Source organism: Penaeus monodon, chromosome 7, assembly GCF_015228065.2.
Source record: "Penaeus monodon isolate SGIC_2016 chromosome 7, NSTDA_Pmon_1, whole genome shotgun sequence".
NCBI lineage: Eukaryota > Metazoa > Arthropoda > Malacostraca > Decapoda > Penaeidae > Penaeus > Penaeus monodon.
Window position 1 is genome coordinate 44,290,617 of NC_051392.1, and position 18,403 is coordinate 44,309,019.

The following is an 18,403-nucleotide window of genomic DNA, read 5'->3' on the forward strand; positions in this document are numbered from 1 at the left end:
ACTTTTAATTTCATATTCAAAAGAATATTCATGATCAACTAATGTCCCGCCTTAACTCATAACCAGCTCTCCTAACACCAGTGAATAAATTACATTAATCATAAAAATAACAGAGAAAACATCAAAGGTCAATCTTTGTACAACAGAATGGTTCATAATACAATGTTTTTTTCAACATAATAAATGAAAAAGTGGAACCAAAGTAATTTCCTATCATTAATGCAGTCTTATACACTAAATCCATATATTTTAAGGCACCTAAAAATGATTGCACATCATAAGATTATGATCTAATCAGAAGTGAAAAATTAAAATGTAACCACAATGTTGCTGTTAAATTTGTTTCCTTTTTTCACAGACACAAAATGATGTTTAAATAATCTTGGCATGAGTGTCAGATACATAACATAAAAAAGTAAGGGAGGTAGATAACCTATCCAAAAAATATTCTTAACTGGCCCTACGTACTATGTGAAGCAGCTGTTTTCAATCTGGTTGTATGCCCTTTTGGAGGTCATATGGAAAAAAAAGGAAAATAAACAAGGGAATTTCAGTACATACCAAGGGTCCCACATGTAAGATCATGGTAGCCCTTGCCTTACACTTCATTCTTAAATAGTTTCAATAGCAGTGACTGGGCTTTTCTGTGTTATAAAATACATATATCTTAGTTCTTAAAAAAGTAGCCCAGTACAAATGAAAATGAATATGGAAGAGACAGAATCCATAACAGTTAAATACTGAGAGGTGGTAAATCCTGGAATCTCATTCACACAATGCAAAGGCATTTGCAATTCTAAATTGAAAATGTTACACTCCAAGGTTTCTGGAATATTTCTGTTAGATTTACTTTCCACTGTCCAACTATGACTTCTACACTACTATACACATGTTAATCTAAGAAGAAAAGAAAAGAAAAGAAGAATAAAATCAGCACACTTTCAGCTGCTTTTATGCACATGACTTCCTAGTCTTGTATACTATCTGTTACTTCAAGACAAATAGTAATATTTGTTTGACAATATCTGTCTTCAGTCTGTTACTACAGCATATTGATGTATGCAGTGATCTGATGATTTACATTGGCCTCTCCATAGTCCAGCTGAGATCAATAACATTCCTAATACAGGTGCTACAAAGGAGGCCAAAGGAAAAACATAAATACATAGGTACCTTGATCTCTGGATAACTTCCACCTCCAAGGAAGCACCAATGGTAGCTAACAGTCATAGGTCATGAAGTATTCATTATTTTATATCATTGGAAATGTGGCTGAACAATAGCTTTATCAGCATTGCATTATACTAAAAAGAAAAAGTGAAGCACACATAAGAAACATGCATAACTAGACCTGTGGACCTTTTCTCAGAACCAGGAAATCTACCTTAAACTGTACCTGACAAGAGTAACTGGCATCAGTTACAAATTCAACTGTGGTACAGTACCTTAAGGAAAAATAAAATGTAGTAACACTGTCAAATTAACCAAAGCATTGCATTTTTTTAGCTGCCTCTACATTATTTTATTCTTTTCCTTGACTAAATTCAACTTCAATCAACCCTGAACTTGACTGAAGGGACAATAACCGTTACCAACATCGCACCTAACAAACAAAATCCCACTCATACTTTAAAACTACCTCCTCACAGCCAGTCATCCATACCCTAAACACACAAAGACAGATTACTGCTGGTTCATGCTATCTGGGAAGAAATCCATCACAATCTGCTTCTTGTTGACCTTCCCCATATTATTGCGTGGCAAGGGTTCTGATATGGTTATAGCCACGGCCGGTACCTGATAGTGGGGCATCCTCTCCCGTGCCCAATTACGAAGCTTAACCAGGTCAAGGGGTTCCTTCTTCTGCCATACAATGACAGCTGCAACCTTCAAGGAAAAGAGAAAAATTAGTTTGTGTTTTGACTTGTACTTCCCTTCAGACTCAATAAAGCTTATGTTGCATTTACAAATATACCATACACTTACTTAAAAGGATAGTGTCTCACTTAGTGAATTTATGTTTCCTCCAAAATTTTATTTATGAAATACTTCATTTTATACAGGATATAATATATCCTGGTGGTGAAGATTAATGAATTTCAATCATCCTCATTAGAATTAACATTAATGTTTGTCATCCTTTTTAGCATGACATTTTTATTGGAAAGATCCAATAAAAATGTCATAATCAATCATCATCATACCTATAACTATAAACAGTCAAATTTCCTTTTTTTTAATTCTCTCTTTCTAAGACAAACCTTTTGTCCCCATGTGATATCTGGAAGCCCAACCACAGCCACTTCAGCAATATGTGGATGATCCAAGAGGTGCTGCTCCACATCAAGGGCTGAGATCTTAAACCCACCACTCTTGATGATGTCCACGCTTGTCCGCCCCAAGATTTTGTAGGCTCCATCTATGTACTGTGCAGTATCCCCTGAAGTGAGGATTTAGAAAATAAAGTTGCATAAAAAAAGGAAGATCATTTGGCTTCATACAAAAAGATGGGGTCAGGGTAATATTATGGTTGGAAGAAGGAAAGGGACTGTGGGTTTACAGTTACTATTACTCCAATCTCCAACTCCATGAACTTTCAAACTGTGCTCTTTTTGGCTCAGCTTATGTGTATAGTGTCCCCTTCCAAACACTATCCTAAAAGGGACACTTATATGCCATCTCTCTAACTCTACATATGAGAAAGCATAAGTGAGATAAGAGGGTGAGTGAGAGTGCAAGTGTGATTGAGAGTGAATGAGAGAGTAAAAGTAAAAGTAAGAGTGAGAGCAAGTGTGAGAGTAAGAATAAAAGTAAGAGTAAGAGCACTATCCAGTATCCCTTCTATCTCACCATTCAACAACCTGTGTCTGCTGACCTCATAGAGTGAACATCTGAGGTCAAAAGAACTTTTCATGGCTGCTCACAGTCAACCTAAAATCTCAATTTCAGCCAAGTACAAATATTTTCTTTCTTGACCCTTACTGACTCTTTTAAATATGAAAAATGTGTTCTCTTAAAACAGGAATTTGCAAAAAATAAGCCCGTCAAAAATGTACAAATATATATTTTTTTTAAATATCTAGCAGAGAGAGAGGGAAAGAGAAACAGACAGGCTGAAGAAGAAAGAGAGTGAGAGGAAAGTAGGAAAGGTAAAAAAAAGAAAGATAAGGTGGAGGAGGCAATGAAGATTGATGACTGCAGAGAGAAACTGCAAGGAAAAAGGGAAGTGAGGAACATACAGCTTATGACTTAAATCAATAAAGACATACCGAATTTAAAATAATTTTTGGGAAAAATATATGCATGACAAACTTTTATATGAAAGAAATACAATTCTCTCTTATTTATGAAATGTGTTCCATGCTAAGAATACTAACCTGTCCTGAACCACTTATCATGGGTAAATTCCTTCTTGGTAGCCTCAGGTCTACTCCAGTACTCTTTAAACACATTAGGGCCTCTTACCAGAAGCTCACCAGCCTGCAGTTTAAAGACAAATCTTAATGTAACTACATGAATGTATAATATACATGCAGATTTTAATACTACATGATCAAAAGGATATTGCTACTTTACAAGAAAAGCTTGCTCACTCCTTTTTTTTTTTTTTTTTTTTTTTATAAGCACAAAAATATATCTATAGATATGATCATTTAACATGACCAATATGTTATATATAAAAAAACACCTATGGATGGTGTACTAAATATAAACAAAGGAAAATCATGAAGTATATATAAATCTGTATCTACATTTAAATCTATATCTATCTATCACACACATGCACATGCACGTGCACTCACACATGCACAAGCATGCATACACACATGCACAAATATGCATACACACATGCACATGCACACGCATACCCACACGCACACACATGCACATGCACCACACAAACGCATGCATGCAAGCACATGTATACTATAACTATTATATATAAAATAGTATTCTAATCAGAAAAAATTATCAGCATCCTTTTTATCTGACCTCCCCATCAGTGAAGACCTTGGTTCCCTGGCTGTTCCCGGCACAAAGAACCTCATACTCCTCCTTCCCGGGAATGAACTTGGCAACCCTTACTTCCACTCCTGGGAGGGGTGTTCCAACATAACCTTCAAAAAAGAAAGAGTGATTTGAAACCCTTGAAAATATCCTTTTGCACTTTCTGGGCCAATATTGACATATCCAGCTATGACAAACTACCAATTATTATTCTTATTTTTAACTCTTATTATATTGGAATTACTTATAAGACAAACACTTCAGATCTTATCAAACTGAATAAATGAATATCAAAGAAGGCAATTAAGTAAAAAGCTATAAATATAAAAATAAAATGTCCTGTGCAATCTTTTTGATATTTATAATCTTGTCATCTGACTTCTTAGCTTCTTTTCTTTGGGCAGGAGAGGACCATTGTAATGTTTGTCTTCCAATAACAAAAATATGATAAATATATACCTCTTCACCTGAATATACTACATTATTCATGGGGTTGGAGCAAACCATCCCAATTTCTGTGACCTCATAACACAAACACAAATACAAAATACAAACAATGCACTTTATGTGCTTATCCTCACCTGGCTTTCTAGTTCCCTTTAGGGGGTTAGATAGGGCCATTCCTATCTCCGTCATCCCATAGCGTTCCAGGAGTGTATGGCCCGTGATGGCCCTCCACCGGTCCAGGATGGGTACAGGCAGTGCTGCAGAGCCACTTACCATGAGCCTTGGTGGGGGTAATTTAGATCAAGTTACAAGGACTCCATTAAGTGTTTTACTGTTAAACCTATTCAGAACAGGTAAAATTATGAATAAAGCCTGGCAAGGCCTTGGTGCATTGATGATGCACCCCACCCCACCTCATAGCCTGACATCCAAGGCTTCATCCTACTGCCTGGACCCAGGCTCACAATATTAGACATTACCCAGTGTCAGTGAAATATTTACCATAACATGACTGGATGTTACCCATTACAAATTGGTATGCAAGCACTTAGATAGAACTCAAACTTGGACTTTGAATTGTGATTACTCACTTCTACATAATTCTACTTAAAAACATATCTTCATAAAGGCTTATGCATCAAGACAAAAAACATTTATATCTATATAGTCTACATCCATAACTGCACAAACACATATACACTAACCTTATATTCTGCATGCAAATAGCCTTCACATACTCTATCATTCTAGTATTCTTCACTAATTTATCTTCATATTCCTCAATCAGTTTCGCATATATAGTAGGTACAGCCATGAAGAGGTTCACTCGTGACATGACTGGGGTATCCAGGGAAAGCAAATGACTCCAAACTTTTGATGCAGAAAATTCTGGTAGCATGACAACTCTGCAAATTAAGAAGCAATCATAAAATTATATACTTACAGAAAAAAAAAAAAAAAAAAAAAAAAAAAAAAAAAAAAAAAAAATATATATACATATATATATATACATATATATATATATATATATATATATATATATATATATATATATATATATACATAAACATATAAACAGACAGATAAATGAATATCAGGATAAATAGATGTGTATATATACGTGTGTGTGTGTGTGTGTGTGTGTGTGTGTGTGTGTGTGTGTGTGTGTGTGTGTGTGTGTGTGTGTGTGTGTGTGTGTGTGTGTGTGTGTGTGTGTGTGTGTGTGTGTGTGTGTGTGTGTTTTGATATAGACAGATAAATAGATAAGTAGATACATACATACATACATACATACATACATACATACATACATACATGCATACATACATACTTGTATGTATACATATATACGTACTTACGTATATACATACATATACACATACATACATACATACATAAATGGAGAAAGACAGAGACAGAGATAGAAACAGAGACAGAAACGGAGACAGTGACAGAGGCGGAGGCAGAGGCAGATGCAGAGTTAGCAGCAGAGACAGAGGCAGAGGCATTGGCAGAGACAGAGACAGAGACAGAGTCAAAGACAGAGACAGAGGCAGAGACAGAGACAGAGGCAGAGGAAGAGGCAGCAGCAGAGGCAGAGATGGCAACAGAGGCAGAGGGAGAGACAGAGAGGGACTAAGACAATTCAACAACAAGCAATACAGACTTACACATACAGATAGAGCCTGTTAGAGAGAATGGGATAAAGAAAAAAGGGAAAGACAGTCTGGTCAGTAAAATTGTTCATGTGAATCATATTTTTTGCATACATTCAAAACTTTGCCCAGAATGTTTGAAATTTAACTTGGAATGTGTGGAATGCAAATGAAGTTCGTAGAACTACTGGAAAACTATAACTATGTGAAGCACTTAGACATAATAGAAAATGAAAATTATATACCTAAAGCACATGGAATAATAACAAACTATAATGCAGTAACTAAAGCATTGTGTCACCATTACCTGGCACCAACATGTAGTGGGCATAAAAGAGCATTGACAATGCCATGAGTATGGTGGAGTGGCAAGCAGTGCAGGATGGAATCACTAGAGGTCCAACGCCATGCTTGGATCAGGCAACTTGTCTGTGAAGCGACATTCTTGTGACTCAAAACAACACCTGAAATCAAAGACTGATGTAAAGTGAACATTACCTTACAGATAAGAAAACAAATAATAATTGTTATCTGTATGATCAATGCCATTAGCACATTGGATCCAGGTGACCTGAAAGTCACATCATGAAAAAAAATTGGCTGAGGGCCAGGTGACAGGAATATGCCATCATGGGAAAATTTGGGCTGGGGCGAGGGGAATGTGCCGTCTTGAAATTTTTGGCTAAAGACCCTGGTGACGGGAATGACTCACCATGAGTGCACAAATTTCTTGAAGGATGATTAGACTAAGTAGACATTTAGGAAGGGACTCTTACATTTCCACCAGTAGTAAACAAGGGTGAAATGTACATCCATGAGCCTTGGCTAGAAGAGAACCAGCCCTGGGAAGGACACTTATTTCCCTGCTCAGGATCCTTTTCCTGGCCACTAGGACTGGTTTTGTAGGGTGTTGACTATCTAGAGAGATAATATGGAGTCTGTGCAAGGAAAACAATCTATTACCATCTTGATACAGTATATCAAATGACAAATATAGACCTTGGAAAATGGCTAAAATGCAAAAATCACTAATACAGAAAAAGAAACACATGGGAGAGTCTCCTGTCAGATAAGCCTAATGCCCAGATTTTAGTTCATGTGCACACACGGATTCAACATGCGAAGTCTTTTCTCTTTTCCCTTTTCCCTTAATCCTACTAACAGTCCTGTTATCACCCATATTCTGAATCATACCTTTTCTCTTTTCCTATTCCTTCCTCTATTACTACCTCTGTTCTTATTCCTACTCCTATTCTAACTCCAACTCTTACTACTACTCATTCTTATTCCTATTCTTGCTCCTACTCCTATTCCTATTCCACATCTTACTCCTACTCCTCTACCTCTCCTATTCCTATTCTTACTTCTACTCCTACTATTACCCCTGCTCTTATTCTCAATCTTACTACTTTTCTTACTCTTTGTCCCTTTACATCAACATTTCTTCAAAAACCAGCTCCTCCACCAGCAAAATCACACATACACCATACCTTTTGGGGGTCCTGTTGTGCCACTTGTGTACAGAATCATGGCATCACTCAAGGAGTAAAATTCATTATCCAAGCCATACCACCGTGCTGTTGAACTCTCTTCTACTATGGACTCAGGGCTTGCATCTGGACTGTCTTCATTTTCTTTGCTAACAGGAGACTGTTTATAAAAATACTCTTCTAAGACTATAACCTGGGAAAGGGAGAAGTGGGGCAGGCATTATACAAAAGCTTATATTTTTGGTAGTATGAAGTGATATCATGTGATATATCTGACAGGAATTGATATTATGATAAAATCTGCAAGAAATGGTTTTAGAATAATCCATAGTTTTATAATGATTACTGACACAAGTGTTTTCTACAAAGACTACCTGTTGTCCTGAGAGAATTGGCTTGATCTTGTGTGCTAAATCAGAAGTGGTAATGATAGCCGACGCCTGACAGTCCTTCACAACATATTCTAACTGCGGATGTGGGTGTTTTGGGCACAGAGGAACAGCTGTATAAAAAAAGAGTGATGATTTGGAGGGACAGAATTTAAACTTGCACTTATACATATGATGTAAGCCTGGCAGACAGAAACTGATGGCTGGATAAAAATGGTAACAGGGGCAGACTACAAATATACAATACATTGGCTCAACAAGTTCAGAAATAATAGTCCTTTCTGATGAAGTTATTGACTGAAAAATATGCTTGTAAATAATAAAAATAGTAATGTTGTTTAGCAGATCATTAAATGTTAGTGTTAATATGTGTGCATATTATTCTAATTCCTAAAACACACTGAATGAAAAAAAAACACCAAAGAAATAAATTTCAACCATACATCAAGTCTTTCTTATTAGGCTGAATCTTTCAGCAAAGGAATCAAGAACTAAATTTTAATCATACAACAAGTTTTTCTTATTAGACCTACTCCAATAATAAGAAAAGAAAAGAAAAAAAAAAAAGGGTTTCACTACAGACACACTACATACCAATGTGACCTGCCATCCACGTTCCCCATTGAGCAATGACATAAGATACATCATTGGGGCACAGGAAAGCTACTCTCTCTTGTACTCTGTCTCTTCCTAGGACATCCTGCATTAAGCGAGCCAGGTGACCACTGTTTAAAAGGAAGCACTGATTCAGGAAAAAAACTTAGAGCCATATAACCCCAAGAACAGAAGAAAAGCAAGAGAAAGAGAGAAAAATGCAATGGTAAACTTACAGAAAAAGAGTAAGAGAGAGAGAGAGAGAAAATGCAATGGTAAACTTTATGATATGGATTAAAGTACAGGATACAATTACTTTAACTTGTATTACATGAAATATTATAAGGAAATTTATTTTCTGTTCTTTGAATATCCCATGGCACAAGATCAAAATGAGTGCTGTCACTGTACCTGAACCTATAAATCTGACTATAGGTATGTTCACCATGCTGGTCAGTTAATGCTACATGATCATGGTACTGTTCAGCTCGTCGAAACACTGGAACAACAGATCGCATAGCCCTAGAGGTGTGGATCCACCTCCTTGTTGTGTATTGCCATTGGTTTGGAAAATTTGTACATGTTCTTACTGCTATTCGTAACATGGCTGGGACATTCTGAAAAGAGGGAGATTGTAATTTCAAATGTTTGCATGAAAGCATACCATGGCTTTTGGGTACATATCATGTTATCAAGCTAAAAAATTAAAGTTTCTCTATAAATAATAAAAGGTGCATGCTCTCCCTATTAACAGTTATTTTTTCCAAGATATTTAGTAAAGTATCAGCAAAGGATTGTCTATATAATAACAAAATTTCCTAGAAAAGAAAATGTGAAAACTTCACAAAAATGCTAAAAATCAGAAAGTTCTTCTTAGAAAAGATACAAGTACACTGACCTCTTCATTTAATACAAGAAATTAATATTTAAAAAATTTGTCTGTTTTTCAGCATTTATCTTAGGCTACAGAATTTAAACCATATACCTTTTTCTTAATATTTTCACATTAATCAACAAGCATACACAACTTTCAAAACTGCACAATAAAGGTTCATTGCATATTCCCACAGGCTGTCAATAATAGGATCTTGAAAAGGAGGCCTTGACTTCTGGTAAGAACTTTAATTCCACCTGAAAGACACTTGAACTTAACTATTACACAAAAAGAAGCGTGATATCAGCTGAATTCTCATTTACACTGCCCCTTAATATAATCTAAAGTGAATAGTTATGACCTTTACATCACAGTAAAACCCATACTTTAGTTAAGAACCCACTTATAAATCCCCATAAGAAATGTCCTTAAAACAGTACATGCCATGTACCTATATCATTACATTATCAATTAATAAAGCATGAATAGTAATTACTTCACTAAATTTTCTGCATAATATTTGCTAATCAAAACATTCAGATAAGCCCTTGCATGTGGGTCGAAAACGGGCTTCAATGGATTCTCCTTTGAAAAATAATTACCATTCAGCAACTGACCCTCGAGTTACCGAGTAGGGAGCTGCCTAGCAACAGCGCCTAAGACAATGTGGGAGAGAGAGAAAAGAAGTCTCAATACAAAAGTCGAATTTGACCTGCAGGGCTCCTTATATCTTACCAATTCTTATCGTTTTCTAATTCTCTGTGCAATGGTTTAAAAGCTCCTCGAGCCAAATTATAATAATTACCACCGGAAAAGCCGTTCCTTAAAAACAGCAAAGTTCTGCTTGAATTCGACTCGTAAATAAATACAGAGTGATGTTAACTGACAGAAAAGATGTTTATCTACTCACCAGCAGGTAGAAATGGCTTGAGTTTCTACTATCTCATTATCTACAGGTTGAGGCAAGAGAAGTTGTTTACTTCATCAGCTGATCAGGAAGCTACACGTGCGTTGTTGATGTTGTTGTTGTTTTGACGCCGATCGTTCCCTTAGGGAGGTGCTTTTAGGGTTTTTCTCTCTGGGGGTTGCTTTGTTCTTCACCTTCGAAAAGAATTCGAAATGCACAGTTTGCGGTGATGACTATATAGTTTTCAATTAGAGTTCTGCATAGATAGGAGAAAGGAATGTTTCGAATTAGCACAATTGCATTTCTTATTAAGTTTCAAAGGATATGAATTGAAAATTTACTTTTGGACCCGTAAATTACCATCTACAATCTTCCCTAAATATCGCTTCTAAAAATACATGTATATAATACTTTTTATAAAAAAGATGAGAGCAAGCTGCATCATATCAACGAAACCTTTTGTATGCAACAGAGGTACGTAGCCTTGCGCAACTATTTTTAAATGGGAACGTTCTTATACAAAAAAAAATTGTAGAATGTTTAAAGGTGACAGTATTATATATATATATATATATATATATATATATATATATATATATATATATATATTCATACAAAGAGATGGGAGGTGTAATTCTGTGCATGACCTCTTTCATGCAAAGGTGCAAGAATTCGATGCTGAATTACTTCCTCCCGGTTGCCAATTAAAGAAGCCCATGAATATTTGACCACAGCAAGTCGTTGAAATTAATAGTGTAAACAAACCACAAGGGGAAAGTCCATTTGCAATATATATATTTAGTAAATGAAATGAAGTAACCGGCACCCAACGAGAAGGCATCGCAGCACAGAGCAGAGCATCAACCACAAATTTCAAATGTGACCGCGTATGGTGTAGGCGAACTCACTCTGCTCACTTGTGGCTTATTAATTGCCATGTTGTGTATTTTGTGATATTGATTTCCAAATTTCACATTTCATCACACAGCTTCGTGCGGACACTTTTTTTTTTTTTTTTTTTTTTTTCTCACTTCACATGAAATTTTTTTTTATGCCATGCACGAGTATCACGTTCTCGAGTACACTGTTAGAGTTGGCATGTAAACTACGATTTCCTATACTGTGTACAACATAGTAGCTGATTTTCGGACTGTTCTTTAAAAAATGGAAATTCCCAGTAAAACAAATAGTAACTTCTCCCTACCCATCAATGTACTCATATTGTTCTAGAATTTGGGTGGTTCGCTTGTCACACGTGGCAGCACCAATGAATAACGTTTATCAGTCATTAACCGATTTCCAACTACACTAAAAAGAAAAGTTTGTTTGTTTGTTTTAACAGGAACTTTGGCTGATGAAGGCTTCTATCCTTTACTTATCAGAAAAGATTTCGAGAAACAAATCAGTAAACTGACAAGGTCTAAAATGCCATACCCTGGTTTTTGATGGGCTGTCCTGGACTTTGTCACGAATCTAATCGTAAAAGATATGTATTAATATGAGAACTTCTGGGAATGAATAAGATTGAAATATCCTAATTTTTTTACTTTCTTTCATCCAAAACAGTAACTTAGATTTGGATTTGAAAAGTCCTAGAGTCACCTGTACATAGCTTTTAAGTATTATGAATGAAAATACCAGTTCTTCCCACGGGTATCCGTCAGTGCTGACACCACTGTAAGAAATACGGATATTTTTAGTGAGGCAACCTCGGATGAATACTGTAAGTGCTAAGATCACAGAAACGTGTGACAGACGTTATGATCCATTGTCTCAATACTGTATGAAGAATCATGTGAAGGTTTGTTCGAACCTGAAAAGAATGGTAATTCCTCATAAGTAAATATTAACAGACCCATCTTATTTTCCACATTCCTCCCTACTGAAACTGCATACAAATATATGTATAATATATGTATACAAACAAACAAAAAATTTACCCAAATAAGTCTTCTGCAATGGATATGGTACATGCATTGCATGTCATTGCGAAACGTAACCAACTACTTGACAGGGGACACCGCATGTGGTTTATGCTCATACAGTGCACGTACCCACAAAATGTACCCGCGGAATACTAGCAAAAAATGAGAGAGAGAGAGAGAGAGTGAGAGAGAGAGAGAGAGAGAGAGAGAGAGAGAGAGAGTGGATGGAGAGATGTAATAGACAGCAGCCAGGAGATTATGAAGATAGAACATAAATTGAATGTAACATGAACAACAAAAGGATTTAGGTCACGTTTCCTCTGGCTTTTTAGAATACAAATGATTTCGTTTACGAAGATAAGGCCTCATCTGCAGCTTCTCGTCATTAGTTGAAATTGTTCGATTTCGAATTTCTAGTGATTCAAAGTTTTTAAGCTCTGCACATTACTGTTATTACTGTTACTGTTATCATTATCATCAATCTTATCATTCTTAATATCAGTATTGACATCACTAGCACCATCGCCATTATTAACCGATGATAATGATACGAAATAATAATGAGGACAAATGTGATAGTATTGATCAAGTAAGGAAGCTCCACTAGCTAATTATGATGACTATATCAATTAAATTATTATAATAGGAAGTAATGAAGGTAACAACGTCGATAATATAGTGATGACAATAATGACAGTGACAAACAATAGCAACCAAAGAACAGCAGTAACAACATCAGTGATACGAGAGTAAAAAGAAAGAATATCTTTACTAGTCCAACGGTAAAAGGAATATATATATAAATAAATGAATAATAAACACACACACACACACGCGCGCGCGCGCACACACACACACACACACACACACACACACACACACACACACACACACACACACACACACACACACACACACACACACACACACACACACACACACAGAGTCCCCTCCGAAGATGACAACCACATTCTCTTCGTCACAGAATGCTCTCCTCTATTAATTCAGGAAAGTTCTCGATTTTCCTGAAAGCTGCGTGTCTCGTGTCGGTCAGTATTTCGAAACAGTTTGTGTGTAATGGCTCTTTGTTTGTATTTTCATTGTTACGTTTGTTCTTGGTGTGACTGTTATTATTATTTTTGTATACGTAGTAGTGGTAGTATAGTATCATTATTGTTGTTTTTGCTGTTTATTCTCCTACGGTTATTATCATAACCGATGTTATTATCACATCGTTATCATCTTTATTACAATGATTTTTATTATGATTATCATCACTAATCTTATCATTACTGTGGTAGTTATTATTGTCGCTGTTAGTATCGTTCTATTTATTTTCACATCCACTTGTTGTCATCGGTTCAGTGATTAGCATAATTTTGATTGTCGTTCAGATAATCTTCCAACTTTATGATTTTTTTTTTTTTTCAAAACAAAGTCTCACTCCTTTCTCTCTCTTCCCTTCTTTCTTTCTTTCTTTTTTCTCTCACTTTCTTTTTCTTTTCTTTTTCTTTCTTTCTTTCTTTTGTAATTCTAGCATTCCTCTCGTTGTATACTATTTAACAGCTTTTTCTTGGAATTGTATAGAGAAGTTAGTTGTTGGAGGTTAATTCTTCGACTGAATGAGGTTGTTTAATCTACTGAAGTTGTTTAATTGGGGTAGTTTATTTGTCTGAAGTTGTTTAACTGTTTGAGGCAGTTTATTTGTTTGAGGTTGTTTTCTGTTTGAAGTTGTTCAACGGTTTGCAGTTGTTTAACCAGTTGAAGTTGTACGATTGTCTGAAGTTTAGTTGTAATCGACTGAAGTTGTTTCATTGGTTTGTTTGAAGTTGTTTGTCTGGTGGTTATTCAATGGAAATGTCTTAATTGTTTGAGTTTTAATCGTTTGTAGCTGTTCAGTTTTTGAGGTGCGGCTGTTTAAAGTTCTATAAGCGTTAGACTCTTTTGTGCATTTTATAATTGCCACTGGCTTGTTTGAGTCTGTTTAAATGTTGAAAGTCGTGTCTTGAAATTGTTCAGCTGCTTGAGGTTGATCCATACTTCGCTTGCTTGAGATTGTTCAGTTGTTCTTCAGATTATTTGATTTCTTGGGGTTGTTTGTTTAAAGTTGTTTTGTTGTTGTTTGGAAGTGTTCTGAGTTCTTTATGTTGCTGCAGTTTGTTTTGGGGTTATTTAACAGTTGTTTAACTGTTCTATGTTGTTTATTTGGCTATGGTTACTTCATATAATGATTGCATGATTTCATTAATATTTGTAATCCTCTGGTTTCTCCTAACTTGTTGTAAGGTGTGAAAATGCATCTAGATTCCTGATATCACAACGACACCCATGGTTTTTCAATTACCCAACTCCAATTTGCTTTTTAAATACTCAGCCTCAGGGACGGAGAAACGCTCTCTCTCTCTCTCTCTCTCTCTCTCTCTCTCTCTCTCTCTCTCTCTCTCTCTCTCTCTCTCTCTCTCTCTCTCTCTCTCATACACACAACAACAAAGCTGGTTTTCTGAGAAGAGATATGATAGTCCATAATTTCCCGCACAGTGGTTTCTGATTGCTTACCAACAGCCCAAGGTCGTGGTTATATATTTCAGCAAAAAAAAAAAAAAAAAAAAAAAAAAAAAAAAAAAACTCTCTAGAGGTCTATTTACCATGGCCTTGCAACATTTTTGTTTGAGGATAGATATTTTCTTTTGTTTAGTTTTATTAATACTTTAGTAATAATGCATCTGGGATCAAATAAAGTGTAAACAAAACTAAGCATCACACAAGTAGTTACCAACATATGACTGAACTTGGCTGTCAGTTTCTCCAAGTCAGATTTCAGGTGTTCTCTTAAGGAGGGAAGTTTCACGGATGTGCCCAGAGTAACGTCAGCAGTGTTCAGTATTTTCCCCCATACAGGTCCCATCGAAAATTTAATGACAAATACGTTAGAGGGAAACTGATAAAACTAATTTTACTGGCTACCTACTATTCATAACGCGTGTAAGACCGTACTATATAAATCGTTTTCAAAATTCCAGTGCAATAACCGATAACACTTAACAGTAAGGATGAGTCAAAATGTGTGAATGAAGGAAGGATGTTACGTCTAAGCCATGCGTCCACAATGACAATATGCGTGCTTGATTGGTATATTGTTTAGGGTTCACAGCATTAATATTATTCCTTTTGTATAATCATGATAGTGATCACTATTTTATCTGTATATATCTGTATCCATTTCCGTGTATTAGATGCTGACTAAACATGTATTTCAGTTATTTAATAAATACACCTCTCTGTTTATGCCAAATGTCACGCATATTATTCTTTCGACATCACATTTCATACTCAGATACTATATGGTATTACTGATGGGTATGCAGCCTCAGGAGCTTCAAGGGTCTTCAAAACCACTAAGTTTAAGCCGCTCCAGTTAGAAACACACAGAGCAAAGGCAAGGATTTTCGTGCATATGGCCAAGAGAGGGAATTACGTGGTAAGCGAACTTTATCATGACCATTAACACGCTCCTGTGAGTAGTTACGATATGTAGATCTGTGACATGTAAAATTAGAACGAGCGAGTATGGAAAAATAGTAAAATCTGAAAATACATTACAGGAGCGAAAAAGCATGGTTTTGAGTGTATACAGCAAAAATAATATTAGATGTCTATAAATAAGACAAAACTGATGTAGTAAATAAAAAAGACAACTACAAGGCGTGATTGTTAATGAGAAAATAAAGCGTTGAATGTAAATGTTGAGAGAGGCATAGTAATAACTTCCGGAATGAACTGAAACTAACCATACTGCTTGATTGGCAATTAAACGGCTTCGAACAATGAAGCAGATTCAAGACTCCAGATAATTAACCAAGTTCATATAAGCAACCATAAACAATCTAACAATTTCAAACAACTAAATAAATCCAAACAAACAATTTCAAACGATCAAATGTCTTCAAACATACAAAAACTATTGAATCACAAACAATTATACATCAAACAATTAAATATATGTAAGCATTTAAAACTGCTGAGCAGCTTCAAACTATTAGACAGCCATGTAAACAACATAAAAAGATCAGTTTCAAACAAATTAACAACTTCAGTAAGTCAAACAAGTCTTAAATAATTAAACTCCAATAAACCAGACTATTATATCAATCCAAATCCTTTTTTTGAACTAACTTAAACAACTTCCAACTAATCAAACAGTTAGTTACACAAATCGAAGCAAATAAACAACTTTTAAAAATTCACAGATCCCAAACAATTAAACGACCTCATACAACAGAAAGAAAACCGAATCATCTACCCAGGTTCTAGCCTCCAACCCAGTTGCACAATCGTCTTCATTTTCTACCTCCTCCTCCTCCCTTATTAAAATTCTTCAACCTTATTGCCCTCCTCCCCGCAGTAGCCTACTATCTCACTGACTCCTCCCGTCGTAGCCCCTTGGCAGTTCCCACCTCTACAGACCTTTTGAGTGCCATGTTTATCTCATCCATGTGGGACAAATTTTCTGTTTCCTTCAACAGCCCCTGACCGCGATAACACCCTCTTCTTTCAACGATGCCTCGAAAGACAGGTAGACACAGTTTCCTTCCGCAGCCGTCCCGATCATTTACGCTTTGTCACAATTATATCCGAGTCCCAAGCACATGCATGATCTTTCCTGGTTGACCTCACTGGTAAGACTAATCCTGCCCAACCCCACTCCCCCCTTAATGCTTGTATTGGAACTGTTTTCATCTCCTCGGCTGATTGCCCTGTCGACGACAAGGATTGCCCGCCTCGTTGACTATGATGTAGTGGTATACTATTCCCCTATAGTTCGCCGTAATTCCCACATCAATATTGCCAAGATTACGTTCCTTAGACATGGCCTTCCCATGAGGCTTATATAGGTGGAGAGTCTTGCCTTGTCAGACCCCATCGACCTCCACCCCGTCGATGTCAGAAATGTTGGCTGTCGCTCTAAAGCCGCTGCCCTCCGTGTGCCCAGCCTGGTCATGACCGTTCAAACTGCCCTGCATAATCACGTACATGTGCCAATTGCAGTGGCTCCCGTAATGTATTTTATAGGGTCTGCCCTACCTACAAGCTTGAGTCTGAGGTAGCAGTTCTCAGATACAAATTTGGCCTTACTCTACGAGAGGCCGGACAGGAAGCACACCGATGAGGTTTTCTCTAACTTCCTACTCCAGTGTTATCCTTCGCTCCACTCCTCTCTCCACTCCTCTTCGCCATCTACCTCAGTACCTCTCGCCCCTACTCCCCACCTTTCCACCTTCCCACCTCTACTTCCCCAATCTTCCGGTCAAATCCTTTTTCCCACTCATAAAAACCAGATACTCCAATATCCACAACTTCACCAATGTCTGTCCCTCCTCCTCGCCTTGCCTATCGCACCGGAATGTCTAACGTTCCACCCCATCTCTACCACATCCACTCTACACCTACACTTTCTACTCCTCATATGCCTATCGCCTCTTTCCTAACACATCCTCCAGTAACGATTCCATATTATATTTTTTATCATCTGAAACACACATGCATATTAATATACATACATACATACACACACACACACACACACACACACACACACACACACACACACACACACACACACACACACACACATATATATATATATATTTATATATAAATATATATATATATATGAACCCTAAACAACAACAACAACAACAGCAACAACAAAAAATTATATATATATATATATATATATATATATATATATATATATATATATATATATATATATATATATGTATATATATATATGCTTATATATGTATATATATATATATATATATATATATATATATATATATATATATGTGTGTGTGTGTGTGTGTGTGTGTGTGTGTGTGTGTGTGTGTGTGTGTGTGGTGTACATATATGTATATATATATATATATATATATATATATATATATATATATATATATATCATCATCATCATCAAGGGGCTAACGCCGACGGGGGCGCATGGCCGCATCCACCCTTCGCTTCCAGCCACGAGGATCCCTCGAGGCGAGTCTCCAGGCAGGCACACGGCCCATCTCTAATTCCTCGCGACAGGTCTCGTTGAGCTGCCCAAGC

The 18,403-nt window shown here is 36.4% G+C and overlaps 1 protein-coding gene across 2 annotated transcripts; it reads right to left on the bottom strand.

Moving 5' to 3' along the window:
* On the bottom strand, positions 1-10,515 carry LOC119575358 (malonate--CoA ligase ACSF3, mitochondrial-like). Of its 2 annotated transcripts, none has more exons than XM_037922912.1 (12): positions 10,368-10,515; positions 8,995-9,200; positions 8,584-8,714; positions 7,975-8,102; positions 7,601-7,793; positions 6,418-6,574; positions 5,160-5,360; positions 4,590-4,735; positions 3,994-4,118; positions 3,378-3,480; positions 2,262-2,440; positions 1-1,887 (listed from the first exon to the last, which is right to left on the bottom strand). In XM_037922912.1, exons 2-12 carry the CDS (start codon positions 9,186-9,188, stop codon positions 1,684-1,686), a joined length of 1,761 nt encoding a protein of 586 aa, XP_037778840.1. In that variant the 5' UTR covers positions 9,189-9,200; positions 10,368-10,515; the 3' UTR covers positions 1-1,683. The 2 variants fall into 2 exon arrangements, with proteins under 2 accessions (XP_037778840.1, XP_037778841.1); XM_037922913.1 differs by lacking the exon at positions 10,368-10,515 and adding an exon at positions 9,954-9,973.
* Between the last annotated feature and the right edge of the window lie 7,888 nt (positions 10,516-18,403).